Source organism: Hemitrygon akajei, chromosome 21, assembly GCF_048418815.1.
Source record: "Hemitrygon akajei chromosome 21, sHemAka1.3, whole genome shotgun sequence".
Taxonomy (NCBI): domain Eukaryota; kingdom Metazoa; phylum Chordata; class Chondrichthyes; order Myliobatiformes; family Dasyatidae; genus Hemitrygon; species Hemitrygon akajei.
The window spans coordinates 16,315,827-16,343,543 of record NC_133144.1 but is presented as its reverse complement, the minus strand read 5'-3'; the positions used below and the strand labels follow the sequence as shown (position 1 = coordinate 16,343,543).

Below are 27,717 nucleotides of genomic sequence, written 5' to 3'. Positions count from 1 at the left end.
TTTCTTTCATTGGCATATCTCACTTTTACTTGTTCGTTTATTAATTTTTACCCATCGAGATACAGCACAAAATAAGCCCTGCAAGCCACATCGTCCAGCAATTCCCCGATTTAACCCTAGCCTAATCACAGGACAATTTACAATGACCAATTAACCTATCAACCGGTACATCTTTGGACTGTGGGAGGAAACCCATATGGTCACGGGGAGAATGTACTAACTCCTTACAGGCAGCAGCGGGAATTGAACCCAGGTCATCTGTACTGTAAAGCTTTGTGCTAACCACCATGCTACTGTGCCACCCCTCCAGCCATTTGCTGTGGAAAAGAATTTATAGATAATTTTTGTGGTGAAATTGAAATAACCATAAATTCCAGCTTGCCATGACATACAATTAAAATGTTTTGAATTCACCCCACTCCCCATTTTCCTCTAACTGCAATGTTTTCCGAATTGTTTGTTGTTTCATAGATGCCGACCGCTGTATATTGAGAGTGGATTTTGAGCATCTTTTGAGTGATATGGTGTGAACTGACAACGGATGAGGACATTGGGCATGGCTTCCTTTAAGCAGCAGAAGGTGGAGGAGTTTTATGAAATAGGAGAAGAACTGGGAAGGTAGGAATTTCTATAATTGCATTTTTTGTTCCACTAAGCTCAAATCAATGTACAAAATTCATCGTGGTGACAGCTGTTTGTTGACCTAAACTCTGTGTGACCTCTAGTGTGCAAACTACACTGTTTGTATAATTATAATGTGTCAATAGTTCTGTCTTCTCTGTGCCAACTTAAAATTGTTTTTGGTTCTTTCAAGGCTTGGAACCTGAGGCCCCACGACCTTCTGTCCCTGAGCTGTAACTTGTGCAGCCTGAGGCCCCACGGCCTTCTGTCCCTGAGCTGTAACTTGTGCAGCCTGAGGCCCCACGGCCTTCTGTCCCTGAGCTGTAACTTGTGCAGCCTGAGGCCCCACGGCCTTCTGTCCCTGAGCTGTAACTTGTGCAGCCTGAGGCCCCACGGCCTTCTGTCCCTGAGCTGTAACTTGTGCAGCCTGAGGCCCCACGGCCTTCTGTCCCTGAGCTGTAACTTGTGCAGCCTGAGGCCCCACGGCCTTCTGTCCCTGAGCTGTAACTTGTGCAGCCTGAGGCCCCACGGCCTTCTGTCCCTGAGCTGTAACTTGTGCAGCCTGAGGCCCCACGGCCTTCTGTCCCTGAGCTGTAACTTGTGCAGCCTGAGGCCCCACGGCCTTCTGTCCCTGAGCTGTAACTTGTGCAGCCTGAGGCCCCACGGCCTTCTGTCCCTGAGCTGTAACTTGTGCAGCCTGAGGCCCCACGGCCTTCTGTCCCTGAGCTGTAACTTGTGCAGCCTGAGGCCCCACGGCCTTCTGTCCCTGAGCTGTAACTTGTGCAGCCTGAGGCCCCACGGCCTTCTGTCCCTGAGCTGTAACTTGTGCAGCCTGAGGCCCCACGGCCTTCTGTCCCTGAGCTGTAACTTGTGCAGCCTGAGGCCCCACGGCCTTCTGTCCCTGAGCTGTAACTTGTGCAGCCTGAGGCCCCACGGCCTTCTGTCCCTGAGCTGTAACTTGTGCAGCCTGAGGCCCCACGGCCTTCTGTCCCTGAGCTGTAACTTGTACTGTTCTGCAACTGAGCACTTGTCCACTGTTCAAAGTTTTGCAACCCATGCAGCTCTTGTATGAAGTGTTTCAGTGACACCACCCATTTGAAATGCATTTTATCTTAAAATGTAAATATTCTTTTATAATTCAGAAACAGTATTACAAACAGAACCGTATTCTAATATCCCTCTGAGGTACACCATCTCATTGTAAAAAAGCATTAGGCTACAGACACGGCTTGAGAGAGCTGCCAATTGGGTTGGCTGTTTTGGAATCACAAAATATAAAGCCATTACTGCTATTGAGTGAGTTTTATAAAATTACCAAAAGCCACCACCTCTCTTTTCTGTCTAACTATATTGCTTTATCTACTCAGTTCTCAGTTGCATTTTTGATCAATCTATAGCATAGGTTCTGCAAACGCGCTGCATCACTGGCAGCCTGAACACTGATCTTCAGCAAATAGCTTCCCCCAGGCTAAGAAACTGGCAACTTTGTTGAGCATGTCTGATTTGGCAATGGGATTCAGAATTATTTTGTTTTGGCTGTTCGCAGTAATCAAATATGGAATCCTTTGGGCTGGTTTTGGACTGCTGTGGAACCAGACTTGTCTCCCATGCATTTAGCTCTTTTTGAAGTTCTTTGACTTTATCAAATAATTGAACTGGCCATCTCTTAATGAGTGAACTATTGTACTAGAAATTGGGAACTTAGGATTAGAATACAATATCTTGGGGAACTCCAGTCAGTACTGTTCCCTCTAAGTGTCTCACAGCCTTTTAAAGGTCCAGATTTTTTTTTTCCAATTTCTTATCCAATTTTTAGTAGTCAGCCTCTAACCCTGATGATATAAAGCTTGTGTTTAAACAGGAATGTGTGTCGTTGTAAGATTTATCAATTCATTTTTGTTGTCTCCTTAAATAAGTTGAGCAAGATCAGGCAAGTTTTGCTCATTTTTAATCAGCTGTTCTTACACAGGTTTTTCATTATGTTTGCTCTGGTATTTACAGGAACAAGAGCTTCTGCTTTCTTGTGTGTATACACAGTTGTGAAATGGCAAGGTTTAAGTTACTTACAAACATTTTTGGAAGACTTCTAGTTAGATTGAAACTTGCAGGAATGTAGAGCAGAATGTAAACACACGTGGATATGTATCTGAAAATGCCTCAAGGATAAAAAAGAAATTGATGGTATTTTGGACTGGATCAACGAGAGTTCTCAAGACTTTGCCTGTAATTCTGCTTTACCCTTATTGTAAATGCACATTGACAGGAGCTATGTGTACATGTACATCACCTTTTTCTCCATTAAGTTCACTGTTCTGTTCTCGTTCTTCCTCTTTAAAAAATAATAGTATCAATAGCATTTTGGAACTTGTGACATACAGTATAGTGGTCATATACCTGATGGTGCAGCGTGTGCAGGACCCACAGCTCCAGCAGTCTTGGCTTCAGTCTCAACATCTATTGTCGAGTGCTATTTCCATAACTCTTTCCTCTGGCTGCCCAAGATTCCTCCTACACCTAAAGATGTGCGGGTTGAGCAATGTAAATTGATCCTAGATACTGGAAAAATTTGGGGTGAGGTAGGACGAACATAACGGGAGTGCTGTGAAGGGTTGCTTGATGCTCTATACTGTATGAGATAGAAGCTTGCACACAAGGTTCAGTGTAGATTAGGTAGAATTGCAGAAAGGTCATATAACCTAAGCTGCCTCCTTCCTGCCGCCCAATTAAAATCCCCTTCGTTTTACTTTTTTTCCCCAAGACAATTTTCATTTCATTCTTCATGAAACAGAGTTTGATGTTTTCTCGCAACACACACAAAATGCTGGTGGAACGCAGCAGGCCAGGCAGCATCTATAGGGAGAAGCACTGTCGACGTTTCGTCAGGATGAAGGGTCTCGGCCCGAAACGTCGACAGTGCTTCTCCCTATAGATGCTGCCTGGCCTGCTGCGTTCCACCAGCATTTTGTGTGTATTGCTTGAATTTCCAGCATCTGCAGATTTCCTCATGTTTGATGTTTTCTCATCCGGGCATTAAAAACATTATCACAAGGAGAGACTAAGATAGTTCATGCTAATTTTTTAGTGATCCTGGTGTTTATTGCTCTTGAAGTTGATGACAAATCATGGCCTTGAACTTCTGGTGAAGGTGTTCCAAAATCGGTAGAGTTTCAGGATTCGGATCCAGCGATTGCAAGATACCTCCAGGTCAGGTTGGCACACGACTTGGAGATGAGACTGTTCCTATGCATGGATGCCCTCTACCTTCTTGGTGGTAGGTTCACAGGTTTGGGAAGTGAAATAACTAGAGCCTTCTGGAGGTGGTGCACACTGCAATGCATGGTACGCTTGAGGTGATGGGTGTCATGCAGACGTCCAACATAGAGACGGGTCTTTAATTTCTGAATTTCCTGTCTGCCCGCAGCCCCGGCTGCCCAGTTTCCTCATCTCCACTTAACCCATTAGTTTCACAGCCCTCTTTGTCTTGCCAATTCAAGTGGTTGTCTAGGTTCTTAAATATTCTGAATTTACCGATCAAGTGTTCTGCCTCATCCTAGCTGTTGTTGAGCTGCTAGGTGCTTATTAGAATTGTATCATCCAAGAGGCAGAGAATATTCCAAGATGCTCCTAAAGTGTCTTAGACGATAGAAAAGCTTTAACATGTCCAGAGGTGAGCCGCTTGCCTCAGGATACTAGTTTCTGACCTGCGTTAAACCTCATGCCTGGTCCAATTGTGTCTCTGTTGCCAATGAGAAAAAGTATTCATGTTTACACAAGAGGGTTTAAAATTGTATAGCATTTTGGGGAATGGAGAACAGCTGATGTTTAAAGGGTCATTGTTGTAAGATCAAAAAGATGTGAGGCAATTTCTTTGGTTTACTTTAGCAAAAATTGAGAACATTTATTTCAAATTAAAGAATTTGAATCTTTTGAACAACTTAAACATGATAGGAAATGGTGGCAGGTAATGATATTGGTGGTCAATTCTCTCCTGCGGAAATGTGAGCTGACAGCTTGATCCTCTACCATAACCACTAGTCGATATGACCACGTCTGAGTCTGCTGTGTTTCTGCAAGTTGCGCTTCAGCCAGTTCATTGTATGAAACGTGGGTGGATGATGTAAGCCACATCTCGCACCACAGTATTTAATAAACTGCTATTTTTAAATGAATTTCCACTTTTTATCAAGGAATATTAATGCATGAAACTGGATCAGTTACTTTGCAGACACCTTAAGTACATCTGTAGTTCACCTCACTGTTACGAAGCACCAAGGGTAATAGATTATAGAACATTTGCCATCTAATGAAGGACTACTTTTAACAGCCTTAAGATTTTCACAAACTCTCTCATAACTGGGATTGATGTGAATAACAAGTAGATTAGATGTTTTTTTTTCAAACTTGCATTTTCACACACTCCATTGAGTTCATACAATCTGTCTCTTCAGTTTTGGCACAGAGCAACTTTAGCATCATCCTTGAAAATTCAATTTTGAAGAATCCATTGATTGCATATTTTAAGTAATGGGAATTTTTAGTCTGCGTACATGTATAAACTTAAGACTTTCAAGGATGTTTATCAATCCATAATCCAGGAAGTTGATGAATATTTTCCGTGTGAATATGAGCATGTTGTCCCTGAGCTGTAGTGAGTGGTGGATTCTAGTTCGTGGACTCCCCAAGGTTTTCGCACATTGCAAGCATGAAGTTGTTCTGTAAATGAGTTTAAATGGCACTGAAGCAATGGATAATGCTGAAAATGGGAAACTTGTGTACCAAGTGCACTCTTGCACAAGGTGCTTGTATTTCTAGCATCTGTTTTGGTCCTGCAGCAAGCAAACTGACCCTTCAGCCCACCAAGCACGTTGTGATCATCAACAACCCACCTACACTAATTCTCCCCACATTCCCATTAACTCCTCCTCTAGATTCTAGCACTTGCCTACACACCAGGTAGCTCTGTGTCCAGTTAATCCTCCAGCGCACCTTCCAAATGCTGGAGTGTGCAAACCTTTTGCGATGACGGCACCGGAGATCTGGAGAGAACCCGGGCGACTGCAGCTGTGAGGCGGCAGTGTCACAGGCTGTGCCACTCTTCTGCTGAAAGTGGGGAATCCGCTGACTGACGCTGTGCTAATTCACCGGCCCACTCCGCTGAGAGAAGGCTGGAATGAGATTGACAATTTCAAAGTAAATTTATTATTTAAGTATGTGTATACTCAGCGGCTACTTTATTAGGTACCCCCTGTACACCTGTGTGTTAATGCAATTACCTGATCAGCCAATCATGTGGCAGCAAAAAGCATGCAGACATGGCCAAGAGGTTTAATTGTTGTTCAGACCAAACATCAGAATGGGGAAGAAATATAATATCAGTAACTTGAACTGTGGAATGAATGTTGGTGCCAGATGGGGTGGTGTGAGTAACTCATATACCTCTGATCTCCTGGGATTTTCACACACAATGGTCTCTAGAGTTTACAGAGAATGGTGCAAAAATACCCAAAAAAAAGCATTCAGTGAATGAGTGGCAGTTCTGTGGTTAATGAGTGAGGTCAGAGGAAAAAGGCCAGACTGGTTCAACCTCATAGGAAGGCAACAGTAACTCAAATAACCACACATTACAACAGTGGTGTGCAGAATAGCATTTCTCAATGTGCAGCACATCAAACCTTGAAGTTGATGGGCTACAACAGCAGAAGGTTATGAACATCTATTCAGTGTCCACTTTATTAGTACTTCCTGTTCCTAATACATCCTGTACATTACTGTCTATTGCCCTGAAATTTATTTTCGTGGCGTCTAGAGGAAAGATTTTATGGAAAAATTGTACATAAACAGACAAAGACTAATAGAGACCACGGTGTAAAAGAAGAAAGACTGCAAATAAAAAAAAAAATTACAGAGAGCATGAGCAATAAAAGGTTCCCAGAAGTTAGTCTGTAGGTCGTCGAATCAGTTTGGAGTGGTGGTGATTGAAATGATCCATGCCGGACAGGAGCCTGATCATTGTGTGGGTGATAACGGTTCCTGAACCAGGCGGTGGGGGAGCTAAGGCTCTGTGGCCTCGATGGTAGACTTTTAAAATTTGGGTCACCACCGAATTTTAGAAGAGGAAGTAAAATAGAACAGGAGATAAATCTTGGTACAGTAGTGACTTTTTTTCAATTAAAGGGGATTAAGTGTAGAGTTAACCTATGACATAATGCACTTCAGTCCCTTATTCCTGCCAATATGTTTTTTTCAAAACTCCTGTCAACAGCAATGAAGACTCTGTACATTGATCAGCTGGCTGCACAACCGCTTACGAAAATGTCAGTGGAATGATACAGGTTTCACTGGATATTAGTTTTTCATCCTCATAGTTTTTGTAAATTCTTCCCAAGTAAAGTTGATATTTTTGTTTTAGTCTCATATTGGGTTCACTTGGGGCCCAAAATCAATCCTAAATGTAGGACATGAGATATTTCCATGAACTGTGGATATTTGATTAAAAACTAAGTAATTGATTTGCATTTCAGATTGGAAAGGTATTGATTTGCACAAAATAGAGGTTTAAGTTAAGTATCTCAAGGTAGATAAACAACAGTATGATTAGGTTTTGTTTGATTTTTTTTTTTAAAGAGCATTATTGGTTCCTGGCAGCCTTGAAAGAGTGTCTTGTGTTGCATATGCAAAGAATGTAGTCTAACCATTGTAAGCCCTCAGTGTTGGGTATTTTGGCCTGGGAGAGGGTCCTGGCATTATTATCCCACCAGTGAATTTGTGGAGAATGTTACTGGTATTTTCCCCAGAATGCCAGCCTCAGGGTCCTCTGGATTTCATTAGTATGCTGGGGGCATGGATCACTTTGCCCAGCTGATCAATACATTCGGAAGTCTTGATCATCAGATGCCCTTTCCCCCGGTCAGCCAAAGGCTGCACTGGGGCATTGAGGACATTGGAGAATTTCATCATTGTTGTCTGATTTCATCCAGAGGTGGCTCCTAAGCTGAGGGAAGTGGACCATGTTTTCCAAATTCTTACTAAGAAGTGTCACATACCAGGGCCATTGGCCTCGTCTCCTACAGGCTCTTGGTTGCACGGACTACTTGGGCAGAGTCAGAGAGAGGCGCGCCACAGAAACGGACCCTACAGTTCGGAGTCCGCACTGACCACCAAGCCGTCCTGGTCAATGTGTATTTCGTGAATTAGGGGGTCCACTTTGTTCTTCCCACCTTTCCATTAATGCCCCTCGAATTCTGTAATTTTTCAGTCTTGTATATGGCAACATATGCATGCTTTGATAAATTTATTGAGGGCAATTTACAGTGGCCTGTTAACTTTCCAACCTATCCATTTGTGAGGATGTGGGAGGAAACTGGAGCAACTGAAGGAAACTCACTTGGTGCAAGATTTTACTAAGGCAGCAGGATTGAACCTAGGAAACCTGGAGCGGTGAGGTTTCAGCTTCACCACAGCTTGTTATGTACAAGTTGTCACTGATTTGTGAATCTGGACATTGAAAATGGCATCCATCAACTTTTCTTTCTGCAACACACACAAAATGCTGGTGGAACACAGCAGGCCAGGCAGCATCTATAGGGAGAAGCGCTGTCGACATTTCGGGCCGAGACCCTTCGTCAGGACAGTGCTTCTCCTTATAGATGCTGCCTGGCCTGCTGCGTTCCACCAGCACTTTGTGTGTGTTGTTTGAATTTCCAGCATCTGCAGATTTCCTCGTGTTTGTTTTTTCTTTCTGCAGCCAGTTCTGGCGGCTCTGCGGCTGCCCTGGATGGGGGTGAATTCTATGCTTGGGCAATCGTAATAATCAGCAACCAGCATGTTAGCTACTTGTACTTTTGAGGAAGAAAAGTTCCTTGCAAGTAATTGATTTTGAAACCGATCTTATAATAAACTGAACTTGTGGTGTTGATGTGCTGCAACTCTTAGATGGTACCTTACTGATAACCATGAGAAAGTGCAATCAACCAACATTTTTAATCATCTTCAAACTGTTTCTTAAATAAATCTAAAATTTAAGGTCTGATTTGTTGTACCAGGAGAAGGGGGAAAAAACATACTGAGTTTAAAAATTGTGGAATGACATTTTTTGCTCTCTAACTATAAAACATTGTCAAGTTAAGAATAATTTTTGCCGGAACTAGCTGTGAACAGGACTTCCTCTTGCACCATTTGTTGAGACTTTTTAGAGCTTTGTCAGGCCTGACTCAGTATTCTACACACCACTGTCATGTTGGATAAACACAAACTTAACCACACTATCTTGCAGCCACTCAGTAGGCCAAATTAAAATTACTATCTTATTTAATAGTTTTTCTTTCCTTTTGCTAAACTTCATTATCTTATTCCCATTTGGTTTGTGTACATTAGTCCAAGCTAAGAAATTATATGTTAGTGTAATACATTTGATTTGGTAGATTTTACTCTGAAGTCCTGAAGAGATTTGGAATAGAATGTACTGTAGCTCAGGAACGTACTCCCATTTGGTGCTTTAGTAAAGATTATTCTTCCCTCTGTTTTCCTGCCCACACTCCCCTTTGAGAGTGGAATACTTTCATCTTGCTGCTCTGGGGTTGAGGGGATGTGTGGTGATGCTGGACCTCACATTTCAGATCAATTCTTCTTCCTGAAAACTACCAAAACTTCAATTCTGTCGAAGGGTGAAGTTGTAAAATTCCCATTTTTTTAATTGGCCGTTTAATCTCTACACTGGCAGGTGAGAAAATACTCAAAAGACAAGTGTGCAGTAGCCAGCAACACAACACTTAATTTGTGGTCTCCCAGAGGGGAGAAAAAGGATCAGCCAATCAGCCATGATTGAATGGCAGAGCAGACTAATTGTATGTGGGGAACAGATGGTTGCACAGAGGGAAAATTCCATAACTTTCCCTTCACTTTGTTCTAAGGGAGTTGAATCTATGGTGATTCATACCTTTTCAGAATCAGTTTTATTATCACCGACGTAAGTCGTGAACTTGGCTAAAACTTTGACAAAACTCTATAGATGTGTGGTGGAGAATATATTGACTGTCTGCATCACAGCCTGGTATGGAAACACCAATTCCCTTGAATGGGAAATCCTCCAAAGAGTAGCGGATACAGTCCAGTCCATCACGGGTAAAGTCCTCCCCACCATCGAGTACATCTACATGGAGCGTTGTCATAGGAGGGTGGCTTCCATCATTGGGGACCCCCACAATCCACTCGTGCCGTTTTCAGGCTTCGACCATTAGGAACCTCGGGACTCACAGCACTAGATTTAGGAACAGTTATTGCCCCTCAACCACTAGGCCCTTGATCCAGTGGGGATAATTTGCCCCATCACTGAAATGTTCACACAACCTATGGACTCAGTTTCAAGGGCTCGTCATCACAAGTTCTTGATATTTATTGCTTATTCATTATTAATATTATTTCTTTCTTTTTGTACTTGCAACTTATTGTGTCTTTTGCACACTGGTTGTACATCGAGATGGTGCAAGCTTTCATTGATTCTATTATGACTATGGGAATTATTGAGTATGCCCACAAGAAAATGAATCTTGGGGTTGCATCTGGTGACATATATGTACTTCGAAAATAAATTTGCTTTGTACTTTTGAAATTTGTTGTTTTGTGGCAGCAATACAAAAATTACTTTCAGTTGCAATAAATGAATATAGTGTAATAAAAGAATAACGAGGTAGTGTTCTCAGACCGTTTGCAAATCTGATGGCAGAGGGGAAGAAGCTGTTCCTAAAACACTAAGTACGGGCCTTCAAGTGCAAAATTGGTAGGTGTTAGTGCAGAATTTTAATTACTCATGTAAACTAGGATACAAACAGGGCATAGAGTTGCTAAATTTTGGTCAGAATTTTTTAGCCGATATACAGCAAGACAGACATGAGGAGTGGCTGTTGCAATTCTAGTTTTGACTTGGTGGAAGGAGGGCCAGTGGCACTGGTCATATTCCAGTTGCGTTTAGCATAGGTACAAAGAAAAAAATAGTCATAAAGGTTTTAAATTGGATGAAGGGAAATTTTGCCAGTGAGAAATGACCTAACAAAAGGGAATTGGAGACGAGTGCTTGCTAGTAAATCATTCAAGAACATGTAAGGTGCTGTGAAGACGCATACTTTTTGTATCTTTAGGGTAAGACAGCAGAGGACTGCTATAGGTCTACTTGTAATCTCTTCCTTTTCCCTCAGGAAATGAGGGAAATGGCCACACATGCCTCTACCTTGCACTTAATTCCTTTGCTTCTCATTTAAAAGATCTAGAACCCCATATGAGAGAAAATTAGAAGAAGCTACAGATTTTTAAACCAGATCATTTGAGTTACATTTCGCTATTTCAACAAGATATGGGATCTATGAAGAATTTGAAGTTATCGACAATTATGAATGCTACAATGAAAATGAAGATTTGAGGATGCAGTTGTCAAAAGCATTGTATGAAGGCAGTCCATTATCTACACGAGGTATCTGCATTGATTTTGTTCATTTACAGTTATGGCAGTGTGTTGGTTGTCCATCATATCCAGCGATAACAGTGAGGCAATAGTTTTAAAGTGGAAAGAATGTTCCACTGGGATAGTTCTACTTTTGCGACCTCAGGAGTCCTGGTCCAGTGTTACAAGTAGTTATCACAAACGGGGTCTTCCTTGCTTACAGTGGATAAATATAACTTCTTCTGTGCCTGATCATGCCCTTACTTCTCCACGAAGTGTTGCAGAGCCTTGGTCTTTGAATTTTACTGTTGATCTCATCTGCCCAGTCCACCAGAGCTGACAGGCACGATCCTATCTCACTGGGGTATGAGGCCCGTCAATTACCCTTTTCTGGTTTGGCCTGCCTGTCAGAGCAGTTACTGGGGTGTGGCTGCTGTTGCATGCAAACAGCTGCTTAAAGCCAAGGGTGAGAGCTATGCGTTTGGTAGGGACCAACGGTGAGTGAGTTGCCCCAGAATGTACATGACATGCCCCTTCACCAGAGGTGCTACCCCATACATGGCAGTGTACAGTGAATGAATTCCTTTGTTGATAGCTCTTGATAACTAATAGTTTTGTAGTACTGTAGTGGTACTGGAAGTGTTCTAATTTGTTTTGTGTTCCATTTAAATACATAATTCATTGTTCAGTTAAACAGTTTGCCTTTTTTATACCTTCTGTGAAACTTTGGCTAATTGGGCAGCTGCTTAATTAGGCTAAAATGTACTGGTCCCGATGTATCCCAAATAACCAGAACCCACTGTATATATCATAGCACTATTGCTGAAAATAAATTGAATGTTCTGTCTTCAGACATCCGGTACAAGAGCTGAAGATCTGCACCCCAAGGTTTAACAATAGCTTTTTCCCAATTGCCATGAATTTCTGAACTGACCTGAAGGCCCCTAGTTCTGCCTCAGACTGAATACATCTTCAACTTGTACTAGTCAAAGATGAATCTTGAGTGACACACAGGAAGTGCTGGAGGAACTCAGCAGGTCAAGCAGCATTTATGGAGGGGAATAAACATTTCTAATGAAGGGTCTTGGCCTGAAACATCGATCTGTTCATTTCCCTCCGTAGATGCTGCCTGACCTGCTAAGTTCCTCATGCATTATTAACGTCATGTTTTTATGTGCGTTATGTATAATTTATGCTCATTTAAGTTTATGTAATTTGTTTGTAAGGAACTGGGCTGCTGCTGCAAAGAGCTAATTTTAATGGCATTTGTACCCTGGGTATGTATGCTCATGACAACAAGCTTGAACTTGCCTGAGGAAACAAGACCAGAGGGTGTTTTGTTAATTCTCCTCATGGTGGGTCAGTGAGTAGTACTCTCTGTAATATATAGTACACTCCTAGTGCAGATCTGAAGGATTGTTGCACTGCCGTGCATTAAACTGATGCTCCATCTCAGCTCCTGGATGGATGCGAGAGATCCCATAATGTTATGAGCAGAACTTCAATTGAAACATTACTGTCCAGGGATCGGGATCTGGGAGGCAAAACTTGCCCTGATCTTGATTTCTCATTCCAAAGGATAATATCTGGAATTGGAACAGAAATGATTAATTGCAACACATCTGTGACCATCTTATTGCAGTTTGGTGTGAGTAAAAGCTGGCCGTGTAGTCCCAAGTGTGAGTGTTTCTGATGCGCCTGCTGTTCGGCGTTGAACAGCACTGAAGGGTAACAAAGGTGTATCCGGCTGAGGGACTAAAGTGTTGCAGCACCTTTTACTCGCTGAATTGGCCAAATTCTGAAAGACGTTGCTGAGTGATCCAACGTGAGAGGGGAAACTGTTCTCAAAGGTGCACCTGCAGCAGGTGAACCAGCCCACGAAAGCACTGATCAAACCGCAGCGGGGCCAGGAATGTCGCTGGAACTGAAGAGCTCAAGTAAATAACTGACACTGGATAGGCTGAATCCATTTTCCCTGGAGGGAAGGAGGATGAGGAGTAAACTTTGAGGTATGTAAATTCACGAGGAGCATAGATAGTCCATCCTTTACCCAGGGGAGGGGAGTCTTAAAACTAGATTCTAATTCTCTCAAGCTGAGAGGGAAAAGTCTAAAGGGAACTTGATGGTTAAATCTTTGCACAGAGTAGGTAGTGAGTATGAGGAAAAAGTGGTCAGAGGAAGTGGGAGAAGCAATTACAACATTTGGATAGGTACACGGACAGTGGGATAGAGGTAAAATGGGACTGGCTCAGATAGGCAGCTTGACCAGCGTGGAGAATTTGAGCTGACTGGCCTTTTCTGTGCTGTGTAGCCTCATGACTAATAACATTCTGCAGCGCTACAATTGTGCTAAAAGGTATTTTCCTGGAACAGAACTGTTGATCGAAGTTGAGAAGGTCGGGCTCTGTGGATCGTTAAAAGCAGATGCAGCAGCCAGTGTTCACCAGTGACCCTGTATCCCTCACTCCGGGGTATGGTTCCCTCGAAGGGCAGGCTGGTGGTAACACAGAAGCTGCACTGAGCACTCAGCAGTCTGCAGTACGCAGATGATCAATCATGCAACCCCTGGATCCCTGAAAGCTCTGCCACATCTGGACATGAGTATTGGCGGACCATGGGACAACAAGTGGGAAGAGGGGATAAGGCTGCTGGAACTCTGCTCCTAACCTGCTGCCTTACCTTCAGGAAATGGAGGAGACGGCTACTTTTGTCCCTGCCTCCTGTTCACTTCCTTCGCTTCCCTTTGAAGGATGCAGAGGAACGTGGCTGGAACATTCATTACCATTTTAAACCAAAAGTACTAAGCTGATGATTCACCCAGGCTTCCTCCTGACATACCAGTCATCACAGGACTCCATCCGTGCCTGTGGCCACCCTGCTCCAGTACAGTTAAAACACTGGCATCTGTCTTATTACGTGCAGGGGAAAAAAAATTACAGGCCCACCTAGGTCCTGTTCAAAATTGCGGGAGAAATTCAGCCACCGAACCGGACGGTACCTCTGGCTAATCAGTCTGTGGCCAGTCAACAGCAGGTGATGGAAGGTGTTATCACAGAGCAGTTACCACAAGTACAAAGGCTATAACATTTATGGGGGCATTCAGCCCATCAAGTCAAATGAGGACAGCAGTGGCTTATTGAAGTCCTTTTTCTCAGCTACAGTCAACTCTGGTCACTTTTGCCCAGTTCAGTCTTTGTCCTATTGTGGACAAAACAAAACGACTTTCAGAGGTAAGGTGACTTTGACATCAGTTTAATATTTGAGCGAGTGCGGTGTCGATGAGTTTTGATAAGTCAGAAGTCAAGGGGTCACGCATTACACAGGTTGTGCACTGCTCCGTAAGTGAAGCAGTTTATTATTACGTGAGTAGGACTTGGTAAGATGAAGTAGAGTTCACATCACAGTAATGCTCTTCAATAAGGGAAAAGCTATCTTTGTTATTCTACAGCATTGTCATCCTCGAATCCCATCTTCAGGAATCTGAATTTACTACAGCCCAGAACTGCAGATGGATGATGTAAGACCAAGACCGGGTCTCCTGCGATACGTGACATCCCAAAGCCTTTCCACTGTCTGCAGGGTCAGGCTAAGCAGTATTCGTGAAAGGCACTCCATGCCCCATCCTAAACATCCTCACTCTCCATTACCAGCACGTGGTGAATGCGGTCTGCACCGGTTGCAAAGAGAGAGGACTGCCATGTTTCTCACAACAGCCCCCAAATCCATGCACTTGACCACCAACAATGTTTGCAGTTCTGATGCTGGGTATTTTTCTCCCTCTTTTCACAGATACTACCTGACTCGTATTCCAGTATTTGCATTTTTAATGAAGATATCCAACATTTGCATTTTTTAAAAATTTCTATTTACTGTACAAAGAAAGCTTCTACACTGCGTTTCTAATGAGTTTTGGAGCCAAAGGTCTATTTAATGCGAGAAATTTAGCAGGTAGTCTGTGTTCAGCAAGCCTCTACAAACTGCAATGTAATACTGGCCTGTTCTCTGGGGAATAAGTACAGTGGACCAGTATAATGGGCTAGCCAGCTGATAGTGTAGTGGCAGCAGCTCTGGACTTTGAGCAAATGGTATTGAGTTCAGATCCAGCTGGCCCCTAGCACACTTTCTATCCATGCTGGGTTGAGCGTCAAGCTAGCAAGTTGGCCTCGTATTGGGGGAAAAAAAACAGTCAAATGCCACAGAAACTGCAAAAATGCCACCCTGATGTGCCACCGGGCATAAAAAGGGCTAAACTCTGTTTTGCAATTTACTTTGATCCTGGCAAGGAATGCTGATTGATGTTTGTGACAATCCCCTATGGAAAGACGCCTGGCCTTTGCTGAGGGCCGGTTAGCTGCTCAGAGGCTGTGATTCAACATTCCAGTAGTATTGAGAGACGGATTTAATGGGTCCTATAACGTTTTTGTTAAAGGATTGGACTAAAGCTTTCATTCAGCAAGGTTTCAACATTCATCTAAAAAGGTTAACCCTTGCAATCACCCACGATGGTGATTTTCAAACTTCAAAGTAAATTTATTCTCAAAGTATATATGTCACCATATACAACCCTGAGATTTGTTTCCTTGCAAGGACACACAGTAAATCCAAGAAACCAATAGAATCATTAAAAGAACACACCCAACATGAAGGACGTACAGCCAGTGTGTAAAGAACAATCTGTGAAAGAGAAAAAAATTATAATAAATAATTAACCAATAAATGTCAAGTGCGTGAGATGAGTCCTTGAAAGCAAGCCCATAACTTTGTTCAGTGATGGAGCAAGTGAAGTTATCCCCACTGGTTCAAGAGCCTGATGGCTGAGGAGTGATAACTGTTCCTGAACATAGTGGCGTGGGCCCTGAGACTCTTCTGTTGCCATTCTTCCTGATGGTAACAGTGCTACACTCGGGCGGAATAAAAAACAATGACTATGTACTTTATCTATGCCTCCCTTGAGAGCTATATAAAGTCATCTGTCAGCCTCCCACACACCGGGGGAAGAAACCTCCTGAAGCTCAAGCCTCCCAGTCATGATAACATCTTTGCGAATCTTTTCTGTATTTTTTTTTTTTTCCTTTCTTAATGGCATCCTTCCTATAGCTTTGTAACCAGAGCAGTACACAATACTCCGAGGGTGGTCTCACCGACTACTGTACTTGTAAAGTTGTAACATGATGTCCCAGGAGAAGCTTGCTTCCTCCATACACTGGACCGTCATTAACTGTTCAGAGCCCCTTAGGGGCAGGGCTTCCCAACCTGGTGTCCACAGACCCCCTCGGTTAATGGTTGGGGTCAATATCATAAAAAAGGTTGGGAGCCCCTGCCTTAAAGGCACTCACTGCTCATTCCTGCTGATAATTGAACTGAGATTTTACAAAGATGAACATTTCAACAACATTGAGTGATCTCAGTGTGTATTGAACTATTCACTGTTGTAGGAATTGGGAAACATCACCTTACTGGCACACATAGCGTATAAACTTATTTTGTTGTCTCTGTTTTGGTATTTACTGTCAGTATCTGCACTGATGTTCATTTACAGTCGACCAAAAGAACATGGCACCATCGAGATACACTGGATGAATTCTTCAGTCGATAACAATTAGGAACTAAAAGTTTTATACAGTACTTTTGTATTAATATTCTAATTTGTTCTGCATTTCATGTAAATCTGTTACTCAGTTAAATGGTAGTTCGTCATTTTTTAAAACTATATTCATGAAACTTCAGCTAATTGCGAAAGCCACTTAACTGGGCTAAAATGAACTGGTCCCAATCCAGTGTATACACACAGTAACAAATGATGTAACAAATACAGTTTCAAAAGAAACTCAAAACAACGTGATTGTTTGCCCTTGCCAAAGTTAATCTATTCGGTGTCCCACTAGATCCGGGCAAATGAATGTAAATATCTGCAGGGACTAAACAGAAAGTGAGGTTGTGGAACATCTTTTATGTTCTCCCTTTGTATCGGTAGGAAACAATTTGTGTTTGTAGTATATAGTGTGCTGTAACGTTCCAGTACTGGTTAAAGTGAAAACTAATTTTGTTTTGTAATGTCTGTGTTTTGCAACAAACAAGTTTTCAGGAAACTTTGCCAAACTTCAGCCACTTAATTTGAAAGGACACTGAATCACTGCTTGTTGCAGTGTGGCCTGGCAGCCAATTCAAGTCTATAGACTTCCACAATGTTAATATAATCAAACTTGCTCTTAAAATTTTCAACAGGGCCCACATAGAAACATAGAAACATAAAATATAGGTGCAGGAGTAGGCCATTCGGCCCTTCGAGCCTGCACCGCCATTCAGTATGATCATGGCTGATCATCCAACTCAGAACCCTATACCTGCTTTCTCTCCATACCCCCTGATCCCTTTAGCTACAAGGGCCATATCTAACTTCCTCTTCAATATAGCCAGTGAACTGGCCTCAACTGTTTCCTGTGGCAGAGAATTCCACAGATTCACCACTCTCTGTGTGAAGAAGTTTCTCCTCATCTCGGTCCTAAAAGGCTTCCCCTTTATCCTTAAACTGTGACCCCTCGTTCTGGACTTCCCCAACATCGGAAACAATCTTCCTGCATCTAGCCTGTCCAATCCCTTTAGAATTTTATACGTTTCAATAAGATCCCCCCTCAATCTTCTAAATTCCAGTGAGTATAAGCCTAGTCGCTCCAGTCTTTCTTCATATGAAAGTCCTGCCATTCCAGGAATCAATCTCACTCTGTAATAATGTTAAACTGCCCTAATACTCCTTTAATCTTATATTTGTTGAACAGCAAAGGGAATTCAACATGTCCTCGAGGACTCTCAGCAGTTTTTCCTGATCCACCACGGAAAGTATCTTAACCAGATACATCACAGCTTGGTATGACAACTGCTCTGCCCAAGGTGACATGAAATCACAGAGTTGTGAATGCAGCCTGGTCCAAATGAGCTTCCCATCCATCGACTTTGTCTACACTTCTCTTTCCCTGAAATGCAACTGATGTATTTAATGATCCCTCCGACCCCAGATATTCTTTCCCCTCTCTCTCGTGGGGCAGACAATATATTTTTTTAAAACAGGTAGCGTTGGGCTCGAGGATGGGTACCATCCTGCTGTTATCAGACACTTGAACCGACCTCCCATAAACCAAAAGCTGAATTGTTGATCTCCCATTCTACCTTGTCATGGCACTTTGTCTCCCTGCACTGCACTTGTGCTGTGAATGTAACACTTTTATAAAAGCAATTCTACATTCTGTTTTCCTTTTTACTACCTTGATGTACTTGTGTATGGAGTGATTTGTCTGGAAGGCACATAGGAAATGCTATTCACTGTAGTTGGTACATATCACAAGAATACCAATAAGTAAGGCCACAATTGCATTAGCAACAGGTCTAATGTGCAGGCATATTGCTCTATTTTTGCAAACTCCAGAACACAACTTAAATTATTATTTTTATTATGTGTTAAATGGATCCTGTACGTATGATTACTGCCTTTCCTGATGCTATCCACTCTAATCCAATTCCCATGATGTTTCCCAAATCCATTTACTTCTATTCTTATACTTCTTCCATACTAAATGTTCGTTGCTGTTTTGTGATGAGTTCCTGAAGTATTCTTTGGTGTATGATACGGTCTAAATGGTCTCCTTTGTAACTACTGGCTTGAGACACGAGTGATTGAATTCAAATGTTCACTCAGTGTAAGAATAAGTCGGGGTTGACAATAAGTGCTGGTGTTGCTAGCGATAACCAGGCAGTGAAAGATGAAATACATCAATATATTAATCCACTTTGGCATCTTTTGTGTCTATGCAATCAGCACAATTCCTTTCAAGCATTAAGCTCAAATTGGCTTTTGTACGAGCTTTCCGTTTGCACACCTGGCATTATTTTCCTCCTCTTTCCGAATCTCTCTGCTTGTATTGCTGAAGAATATAACTAAATGCTCTAACTCTGTAGTTGTTTTGTACTCCAGCAGGTAAATATTCTGCTCAACAATGAGAAATGTGAGGTGCTACCGCAGCACCTTGTCAGGTCGGAGGAACAACACCTTGTATTCCATCTGGGTAGCCTCCAACCCGATGGCATGAACATCGATTTCTCAAACTTCCAGTAAAACCCCCCTACCCGTCTTCATTTCCTATCCCCCTCTCACCGTATTTCCTTGCCCACCCATCACCTCCCTCTGATGCTTTCTTCCACTGCCCTCTGTCTCTTTCACCAATCAACTTCCCAGCTCTTCACTTCATTCCTACCCCTCCAGGTTTCACCTGTCACCTGGCGTTTCTCTCTCCCCTGCCCCCACATTTTAAATCTGCTCCTCAGCATTTTTCTCTAGTCCTGCCAAAGGGTTTCAGTCTGAAACGTGGACTGTACTTTTTTTCCACAGATGCTGCCTGGCCTGCTGAGCTCCTCCAGCATTTTGTGTGTGTGGTTCGGATTTCCAGCACCTGCAGATTTTTCTCTTGTTTGTGACGTGCCACTGATTTACCATCCATTGCAAGCTTCATCATACCGCCATGTCCTTTTGTATCATCAGGCTTTCCAAATGGGAAAGCGGTCATAGAAAAGACCAACTCACGGCTCTTTCCTGTGAGTCTGATCAATAGACAATTCTGATTTCTTTTGCCATCTGTAGAGCAGCACAGAGCGTCACCTTTATCCTCAAGTTTCTTGATTTTTAAGATGCCCAGTCTAGTGCTATATTTACATTCACTCCACTTGGAAAGGAAAAGAAAGTCACGTTTATATATTGGTGAGACCCGACGCAGACTGGGAGACCGTTTCGCTGAACACCTACACTCGGTCTGCCAGAGAAAGCAGGATCTTCCAGTGGCCACACATTTTAATTCCACGTCCCATTCCAATTCTGATATGTCTATCCATGGCCTCCTCTACTGTCAAGATGAATCCGCACTCAGGTTGGAGGAACAACACCTTGTATACCGGCTGGGTAGCCTCCAACCTGATGGCATGAACATTGACTTCTCTAACTTCTGTTAATGCCCCTCCTCCCCTTCTTACCCCATCTCTGACATATTTAGTTGTTTGTTTTTTTTTCTCTCTTTGCCCATCACCCTGCCTGTTCTCCCTCTGGTGCTCCCCCCTCCCCCTTTCTTTCTCCTGGGGCCTACCGTCCCATGATCCTTTCCCTTCTCCAGCTCTGTATCACTTTCGCCAATCACCTTTCCAGCTCCTAGCTTCATCCCACCCCCTCTGGTCTATCATTTTGCATTTCCGCCTCCCCCCTCTACTTTCAAATCTCTTACTATCTTTCCTTTCAGTTAGTCCTGACAGAGGGTCTCGGCCCGAAACGTCAACAGTGCTTCTCCCTATAGATGCTGCCTGGCCTGCTGTGCACCACCAGCATTTTGTGTGTGTTGTTCACGTTTTTTTAGGAGCAAGTTTGACTGTCATGGCAGGCTGGTTCCTTCAGAAACCCTTTCTGTGTCCAATCTTACAGCGATGTTCTGACTCCGCAGTAAATTGGTCAACTTCAGCATTTGTACTTAGTGAAGTTTCCATTCTGGTGTAAATGGAGCTTTGTAGAATTAAATATTTTGCACTGAATGATCTTGGTTTTGTTAATATATGACAGAGGGTCAAAAGAGTTCCTGTCTCCCATTGTAAAGGAATTCCAAAACAATGTCCTTTTCAACTCTTAAAGGAAGTCAAAGATTTGTGGTTCATGTCCTAGACTGATGATTTCCTGGTCTACAATTCCCATGGTTTACAGTCTGTGAATTTAACCTTGAATCAAAAATAACGATTAGATTTTAACAAAAATTCCAAAGGCATGCGGATTAGTAGGTTAATTGGTCACATGGGTATAATTGGGTGGCATGGGGCAGGAAGGGACTGCAACCGTGCTGTATTGCCAAATAAAATAAATGAGCTGCTCAACAAACATTTCTGAAATATTGTGTGGGAGAACCATTGACTTTATGCTGACCATTGTCTCAGAGGCCACTGTTATCACTGTCCGCTTTTGCTCAACTCCTAAATGGAATGCATTTAAACCAAGAAGACAGTGTACTGAGAGAGGCAGGATGGTAGTTGCTGGAATCTGAGAAAACACACCAAAAGCTGGGGGAATCCAGGGATTCAGGCAGGGAGGTGGCCAGTCAATATTTCAGCTTGAGACCCTTTCTTTGGCTGAAATGTCGACCATCCATTCCCTCCGTGGATACCTCCTGCCCTGCTGAGTTCCTCCAGCTTTTTGACCATGCTTTGTACAGGGAACATACGGTCTGCGGAGCCTGGTCAGAATCTTACCTGTTTCAGGAGATCTCTCCTCTTTCTTCCAGACTTTAGTGACTGTAGGCTGGGTGAAACCACTCTCTCCCGAGCTGATAGTCCTGTCATTCCAGGAATCAGTCTGCACTTCCCCAGTGGAAAGGGAAGGTATCCTGCATTCAGAAAGGAAACTGCACTGTGCACACAGATTCACATGAAAGGACATTAAGCCCGCCATTGCCACAAAACCAGTGAGCACCCATGTTAATATTATCTTCTAGTTCCTGGCCCGTAGCCTTCAATGGCGAATTAGTGCTTGTGTAGTCGGGACAAACCCCTTGTCCCCACTGTGAACATCTATGCCGTTCAAGGATTGGCCTCTACAGTCGCCTCCAAACACACCTGACATGAGCTGGACATACACAAACGTCATCGTCGAAATCAACGGACGGCCACAGCTCAGTCAGGAGAATAAGGCTGATAGAGAAGGAGGATGCAAGAGATGTTTCTTAGCATTAGTGTGGGTGGATGCAGATGTGGAGAGATGAAGGGCCATTTTCATGGTCTGTGACTCTGTAACAACACTTCATTCACATATCACTTTGTACACCTGTAATAACTCTGGATAAGTGTGCTGAGGAGTGATTCATTGACAGCTCCTCGCTAGTTTCAGCCATTTTCAAAAAGGTTCATCTGAATGGATTTCATCCATTCCATTCAGTGGACTGATGAAACATTTAAAATATTTGAAATTTGTAATTCATTTGGGTCCTTGAATACTGTCTGTCACTTGGTCTGTGATCCATTCTTTGTGATATGACACACCCCAGACACTGGTTCTTGGGTGAGAGGAGGCTTGGGGAGATGGTAGGTGGGTATAGGGGTGGACCACAAGGTTTTTAGTAAATATTTTGCCTGTTTCCACTTCAGCACTGTCGCACGAATGCACTGTTACCTGAGTTGAACGGTTCAGATTATGCTGCAAGTGATGTTGTGTCTCATTCCTGGAAAATTGATGCGGTTGCACCACATTTGGGAGGGGGTGGTTGGGGGACAAAAGCATCATTATGCAATGGAATTTCTAAGTGCCTGTCTTTGTACATCTCGAGACTGTGATCATCATCTCTGAACCTCCCATTTACATCGTGCAGTTCTCTCAGCCAGCTGCTCTATTAAGTCAACCATAAGAATCCCAAGAAAATCTCCACAGTGTATTCGTGACCTGCATCTGAAAACAGTAATTTAAGTGAGAAACCGTTCTGTTTCTATTTAGACGTTTCACACTCCTTTCCTGGTCACGTGCGAGCTCATCACCATTCCAGCAGAACATTCCTTTTTCACTTTGCTTCCGAATTTTGGGAATTTCTCCGCGCATAACGGAAGAGGACTTTGATAGCTTGACATCTTGAACAAGGGTTCGCAAACACGATTTACTGACGTCAAGCTAGGTGGCAAGGCATCAGGAAGTTGCTTTGTCAGGGTTCAGAACCTCTCATTCGTCTCAGCATTGTGACTGTCTGGGAGTTCTCATTCCCGAGTGGGCTGTGGGAGCTGAATTATTGATGTTAATCGTGGCTGAAAGGATTCGAGAGACATGGGGGTGCAACAGAACTCAGGGAGGAGGACCCTGGATTAGCTTTGGAATGTCATCACTTATTGCTACTGATTATTATGCAGCTTAAAGCATCAAGAAGGAATAGGCTTAAGCAATCGTCTCCTCTCTCACGTCCCATTCGGGGCCCGAAACAGTCCTTCCAGGTGAGGCCCCACTTCACCTGCGAATCTGCTGCAGTAGTCTGTTGTACCTGGTGCTCCCGATCTGCCCACCTCTACAATGATGAGACCCATCGGGAGACCGCTTCATCGAGCACCTCCACTTCACCTGTCAAATGTTGGGACTTCCTAGTGGCCCAACATTTTAATTCCTATTCCCATTCCTGTTCTGACATGTTGGTACGTGGCCTCCTCGTGTGCCGTGATGAAGCCACTCTCAGGGTGGAGGAGCAACACCTTGTATTCCGCCCGGGTCACCTCCAATCTGATGGCATGAATATCGATTTCTCCTTCCAGTAAAAATAATTTCTCACCCCTCCCCTCTGCTTCTATTCCCCACTCTCTCCTCTTACCTCTTCTCACCAGCTTATCACCTCCCTCTGGGTCCACTCCTCATTCCCTTTCTCCTATGGTCCACTCCCATCTCCTATCAGATTCTTTCCTCTCCAGCCCTTTACCTTTCCCACCCACTTGGCTTCACCTGCCAACTTTTAACTATCCTCCCCAACCCCACCACAACGTTTATAATTCTGGCGTGTTCCCCTTCCTTTCCAGTCCTGCAGGGTCTTTGCACGAAATAGCAGCTGTTTGTACCCCTCTGTAGATGCTGCCTGACCAGTTGAGTTCCTCCAGCAATTTGTGCATGGTGCTTTGGATTTCCAGCGTCTGCAGAGCTTGTGTTTAATTGTGTCTCCCAGCCATCAATTCAGAATTCTGAAAGTTATTCATTCTTCAGCTCCATTTATAAGTTGGTACATAAAGATTAATATTTGCTATATCTCATAGCTGTAAGAGCACCTTATATACATTTCCCCCATAAGAAAGCCTGGTTTCTCCTTATGGTGAACTACATATACCTGTCTGGACTGTTCCTGTGGCTCCTCCCACAGACCCCTGTATAAAGGTGATTGAGGCCTGATGCCCGGCCGCATTCTCCAGGATGTAGTGTTGTTCATTCTTCCAGTCAATAAAAGCCGATATCTCGCTTCTTATGTCTCAGAGTGAGTTATTGATGGTGCATCACTCCTGAAGCAGTGAGGGGGGAGGGCAGGCCGGTGACGTCGTACAGTGAGGGGGGAGGGCAGGCCGGGTGACGTCGTACAGAGAGGGGGGAGGGCAGGCCGGTGACGTCGTACAGTGAGGGGGGAGGGCAGGCCGGTGACGTTGTACAGTGAGGGGGGAGGGCAGGCCGGTGACGTCGTACAGGGAGGGGGGAGGGCAGGCCGGTGACGTCGTACAGGGAGGGGGGAGGGCAGGCCGGTGACGTCGTACAGTGAGGGGGGAGGGCAGGCCGGGTGACGTCGTACAGAGAGGGGGGAGGGCAGGCCGGTGACGTCGTACAGTGAGGGGGGAGGGCAGGCCGGGTGACGTCGTACAGAGAGGGGGGAGGGCAGGCCGGTGACGTCGTACAGAGAGGGGGGAGGGCAGGCCGGTGACGTCGTACAGGGAGGGGGGAGGGCAGGCCGGTGACGTCGTACAGGGAGGGGGGAGGGCAGGCCGGGTGACGTCGTACAGGGAGGGGGGAGGGCAGGCCGGTGACGTCGTACAGAGAGGGGGGAGGGCAGGCCGGTGACGTCGTACAGTGAGGGGGGAGGGCAGGCCGGTGACGTCGTACAGAGAGGGGGAGGGCAGGCAGGTGACGTCGTACAGAGAGGGGGGAGGGCAGGCTGGAGATAGTGTAGACTGGGATCTGCTGAGTTTTTGTAGCCTGCTGCACAGAATGGTTGTTACTTGCTCAGTTAAATGCTTGCAAGTATGAGGAAGTAACGAATCTTAGAGACAATTCTATGACCATTGGGATATTGAGCGTTTCTGTCTGACTCTGACTGGTATGTTCCTCATCTTTCTTTGCGTAATAGAAACTAGTGTGAAATATATCAACATGCCTGTCAGAACAGTGATGTTAACACTAACACCTCATTTCAGAAGCGGTGCAGTAATCTCACAGCCTATTAGCACAAACAGTTTTAGCGGAACTGAGAAGCATTGGGAAATCGGTGAGATTATTGGGAATCTTTCATTGTGCATTCTGGCACAGTTACTGCCTGTCCTGCTCAGCCACCACACACACAATGTTTGCAGTGTCACAGGCGATCCTGTACTGAACTGAGCAAGACTTCCTGGAAGTGCTTCGTTTCCTTCCAGTCCCTAACACTGTGAACCAGCTGGCTTATCCTGGTGCCTGTCAGCAAGGTGTGAAGAATGTGCTTGCATTCCCCTCCTTTTTATCCTGGCATTTCCCACTTCTCCATTCCTGAAGAATGGTCTGTGCCCGCAACATCGACTCGTTTCCATGGATGCTGCCTGACCTGCTCAGATCATCCAGCGTTTTGGTTCAAGAGCTTCCGTTTATTATCAGAGGATGTATATAACCTGATACACGTGTCTTTGCCAACATCCACGAAGAACCCCAAAAGAATGAATGACAGAAAAGCTTTAGAGTGGCCAAAATTCCCCCCTCCCCCCGCACAAGCAGCAGCAAGCATTAACCCCCCCCCCCCCCCCCACCACCACCCGTTTCAGCAAAATTGTGTCAGCGCCCACCACCCACCCGCCAACAGCAAATCACTCGGGGAGAGGCCGCGATCTATATGGACAAAAACTATTGTTTACCCACAAGTCCGACAGGCCACAAGGACAGAGAGATGTCACCCGTGTTTTACCAGCGAATGGGGAGACTGGTGGTTGCACTGGCGTTAGTCTGCCGCACTGCTTTTTTATTCAGAGAAACCCGATGCAGACTCTTCCTCCCGGCAAGAGAAAGGGAGAGGGAACGAGACCTTTGCCCACACGTCCACCGAGGTCGGCAACCCCGGCCTTGGGATCAGTTGTCTTCGGGCCCTGTGCATGTGGCACCCCAGAGGCGCAGGGCCTGGAGAATGTGGGAACACGGTCGGTCGATGAGCTCCAAGATCGGGAACTCAACTGCCATTTAAAAAAAATAAATACATTTTAAAAAAAACAGTTTGAGTGCTGCTTGCAGATCAGGACCTTAACCTCCTAGAAGAGGAAAATACGAGACATTAAAGAGAGGAGTTTAAACTGTTTTCACAAATGAGCTTGAAGAGGTGGCCATTCACACCATCTTAACTATGTGTGCGTTGCTTTGAACTGCTTGGATTTGTTCTACTAATGAATTTATATCTTCATATAAGTGGAGGCAGACTTATATGAAGATATAAATTCATATAAGTGGAGGCAGACTTCTCAAACTTCACACAAGCCAGGGGTCTAGGGATGCTGACGTTTGACAGTAATATTTATCCCGTTAGTAAAAAAGGGATGAAATGAAAGACTTGGAGCTGTCTGATACTTCGTTATAATTTCTATTTTCAGTTTGCAGATGTTGAAACCTTTTCAGTTTCCTAACTTGGACCAAAATACTTGTGTACTGTATCATTTTCTTCCAGTCTCTCTAAAATAAATGAAATTCAAAGATCAGCAGCTGCTGGAAATCTGAAGTGTTTTTTTTAAAGTAAAAACTGGAAGCAAGTCAGACAGCATCTGTGGAAAGAAAACCAGTGAATGTTTCATGTCTAGGATACTTCATCAGAACTGGGAAAGAAATTAGCAGAGAAAGTGTGGACAGGGGAACCTCTCTCACAGGGTGAACCAGATCAGTTAATGGGGGCAGTTACGGGCACATGGTGCTTCCTTGTCTGTGTAATGTGTGTTAACAGTGAGGCTGGAGTTCTGTGTGGTGACGTGTAGGGCTCTGGTAGACAGGGTAGTGCAGTGTATGCCTCACAGTCCAGACTATCCAAATGGAATAAGGAAAACTGAGTCAGCATAATGAAGAGATAATTTTTTGTAGAAAAGCACAGCACAAAAATGGACCCTTCAGTCCATCTAGTCCATGCTGGCCCATTTAAACTGTCTAGTGCCATCGGCCTTCTCCCTGACCATAGCCCTCTATACCCGTGCCATCCATATACATACCCTTAAATGTTGACATCGAGATTGTGTGTATGTGTCTCTCTCTCTTCTTCTCCATCTCTGCCAAATTTAATACATTATCATTATTTCAAAGTCTCTTGTCTCTCCAATGATTCCACACTTTCAATTTTCACGAGAAATCTGTCCACATTAATAACATTCCTGGAACCTTCTGTTCATGTTTATTTCCAAGGCTTGTTGTTACGGTGTATCAAACATGGTACTTGCCCACTACAGATCAATATTAGTCCTCTCTGATCAGCTCATATTTCAGGCTGCAACTTGTGATCTGCTCACCGATTTTACATTTTCAATATTTTTCTTTTTAAGTTATTTGCAATATGGAGATCTGTAGTTGATTTTGCCGCCGGAATCAAACCGTGTGCCACTGTAAATAGTGGCAATGAAAGCAGCACGTGGAATGGTGGGTTATGAGGAAGGAAAATTTGACTGGCAGTTCAGTTTAGGGAAAGTATGTGATCATTCACTTTGCATCAGTCAGAATGTTTTCTAGGAACTAATGGTAGAGCTTTAGGAAACCAAGTACATAGTTTATTAGTTAACAGACCTGAAAAGATGTTAATTGAGATGGATCACAGAATGTTGATGCTACTGGAATTACATGGGACATAATTTCTGGACCGGCAGTGCTAACACCATGGCTACTAGAGTGGATCAGAGGCCATGTATCCTTGGTGCGTGACTTACCTCCTCCTGCCCCAGAGCTT

The 27,717-nt window shown here is 44.0% G+C and overlaps 1 protein-coding gene across 2 annotated transcripts in view; it reads left to right on the top strand.

The window, feature by feature from the left end:
- The window catches only part of dapk2b (death-associated protein kinase 2b), a 152,787-nt gene that overhangs the window by 16,619 nt on the left and 108,451 nt on the right, over positions 1–27,717 (top strand). For both annotated transcript variants that reach the window (XM_073024871.1, XM_073024870.1), the window contains exon 2: positions 472–618. In XM_073024871.1, coding sequence (XP_072880972.1) covers positions 542–618 — 77 coding nt within the window. In that variant the 5' untranslated portion in view covers positions 472–541. The remainder of the gene's footprint in view (positions 1–471; positions 619–27,717) is intronic.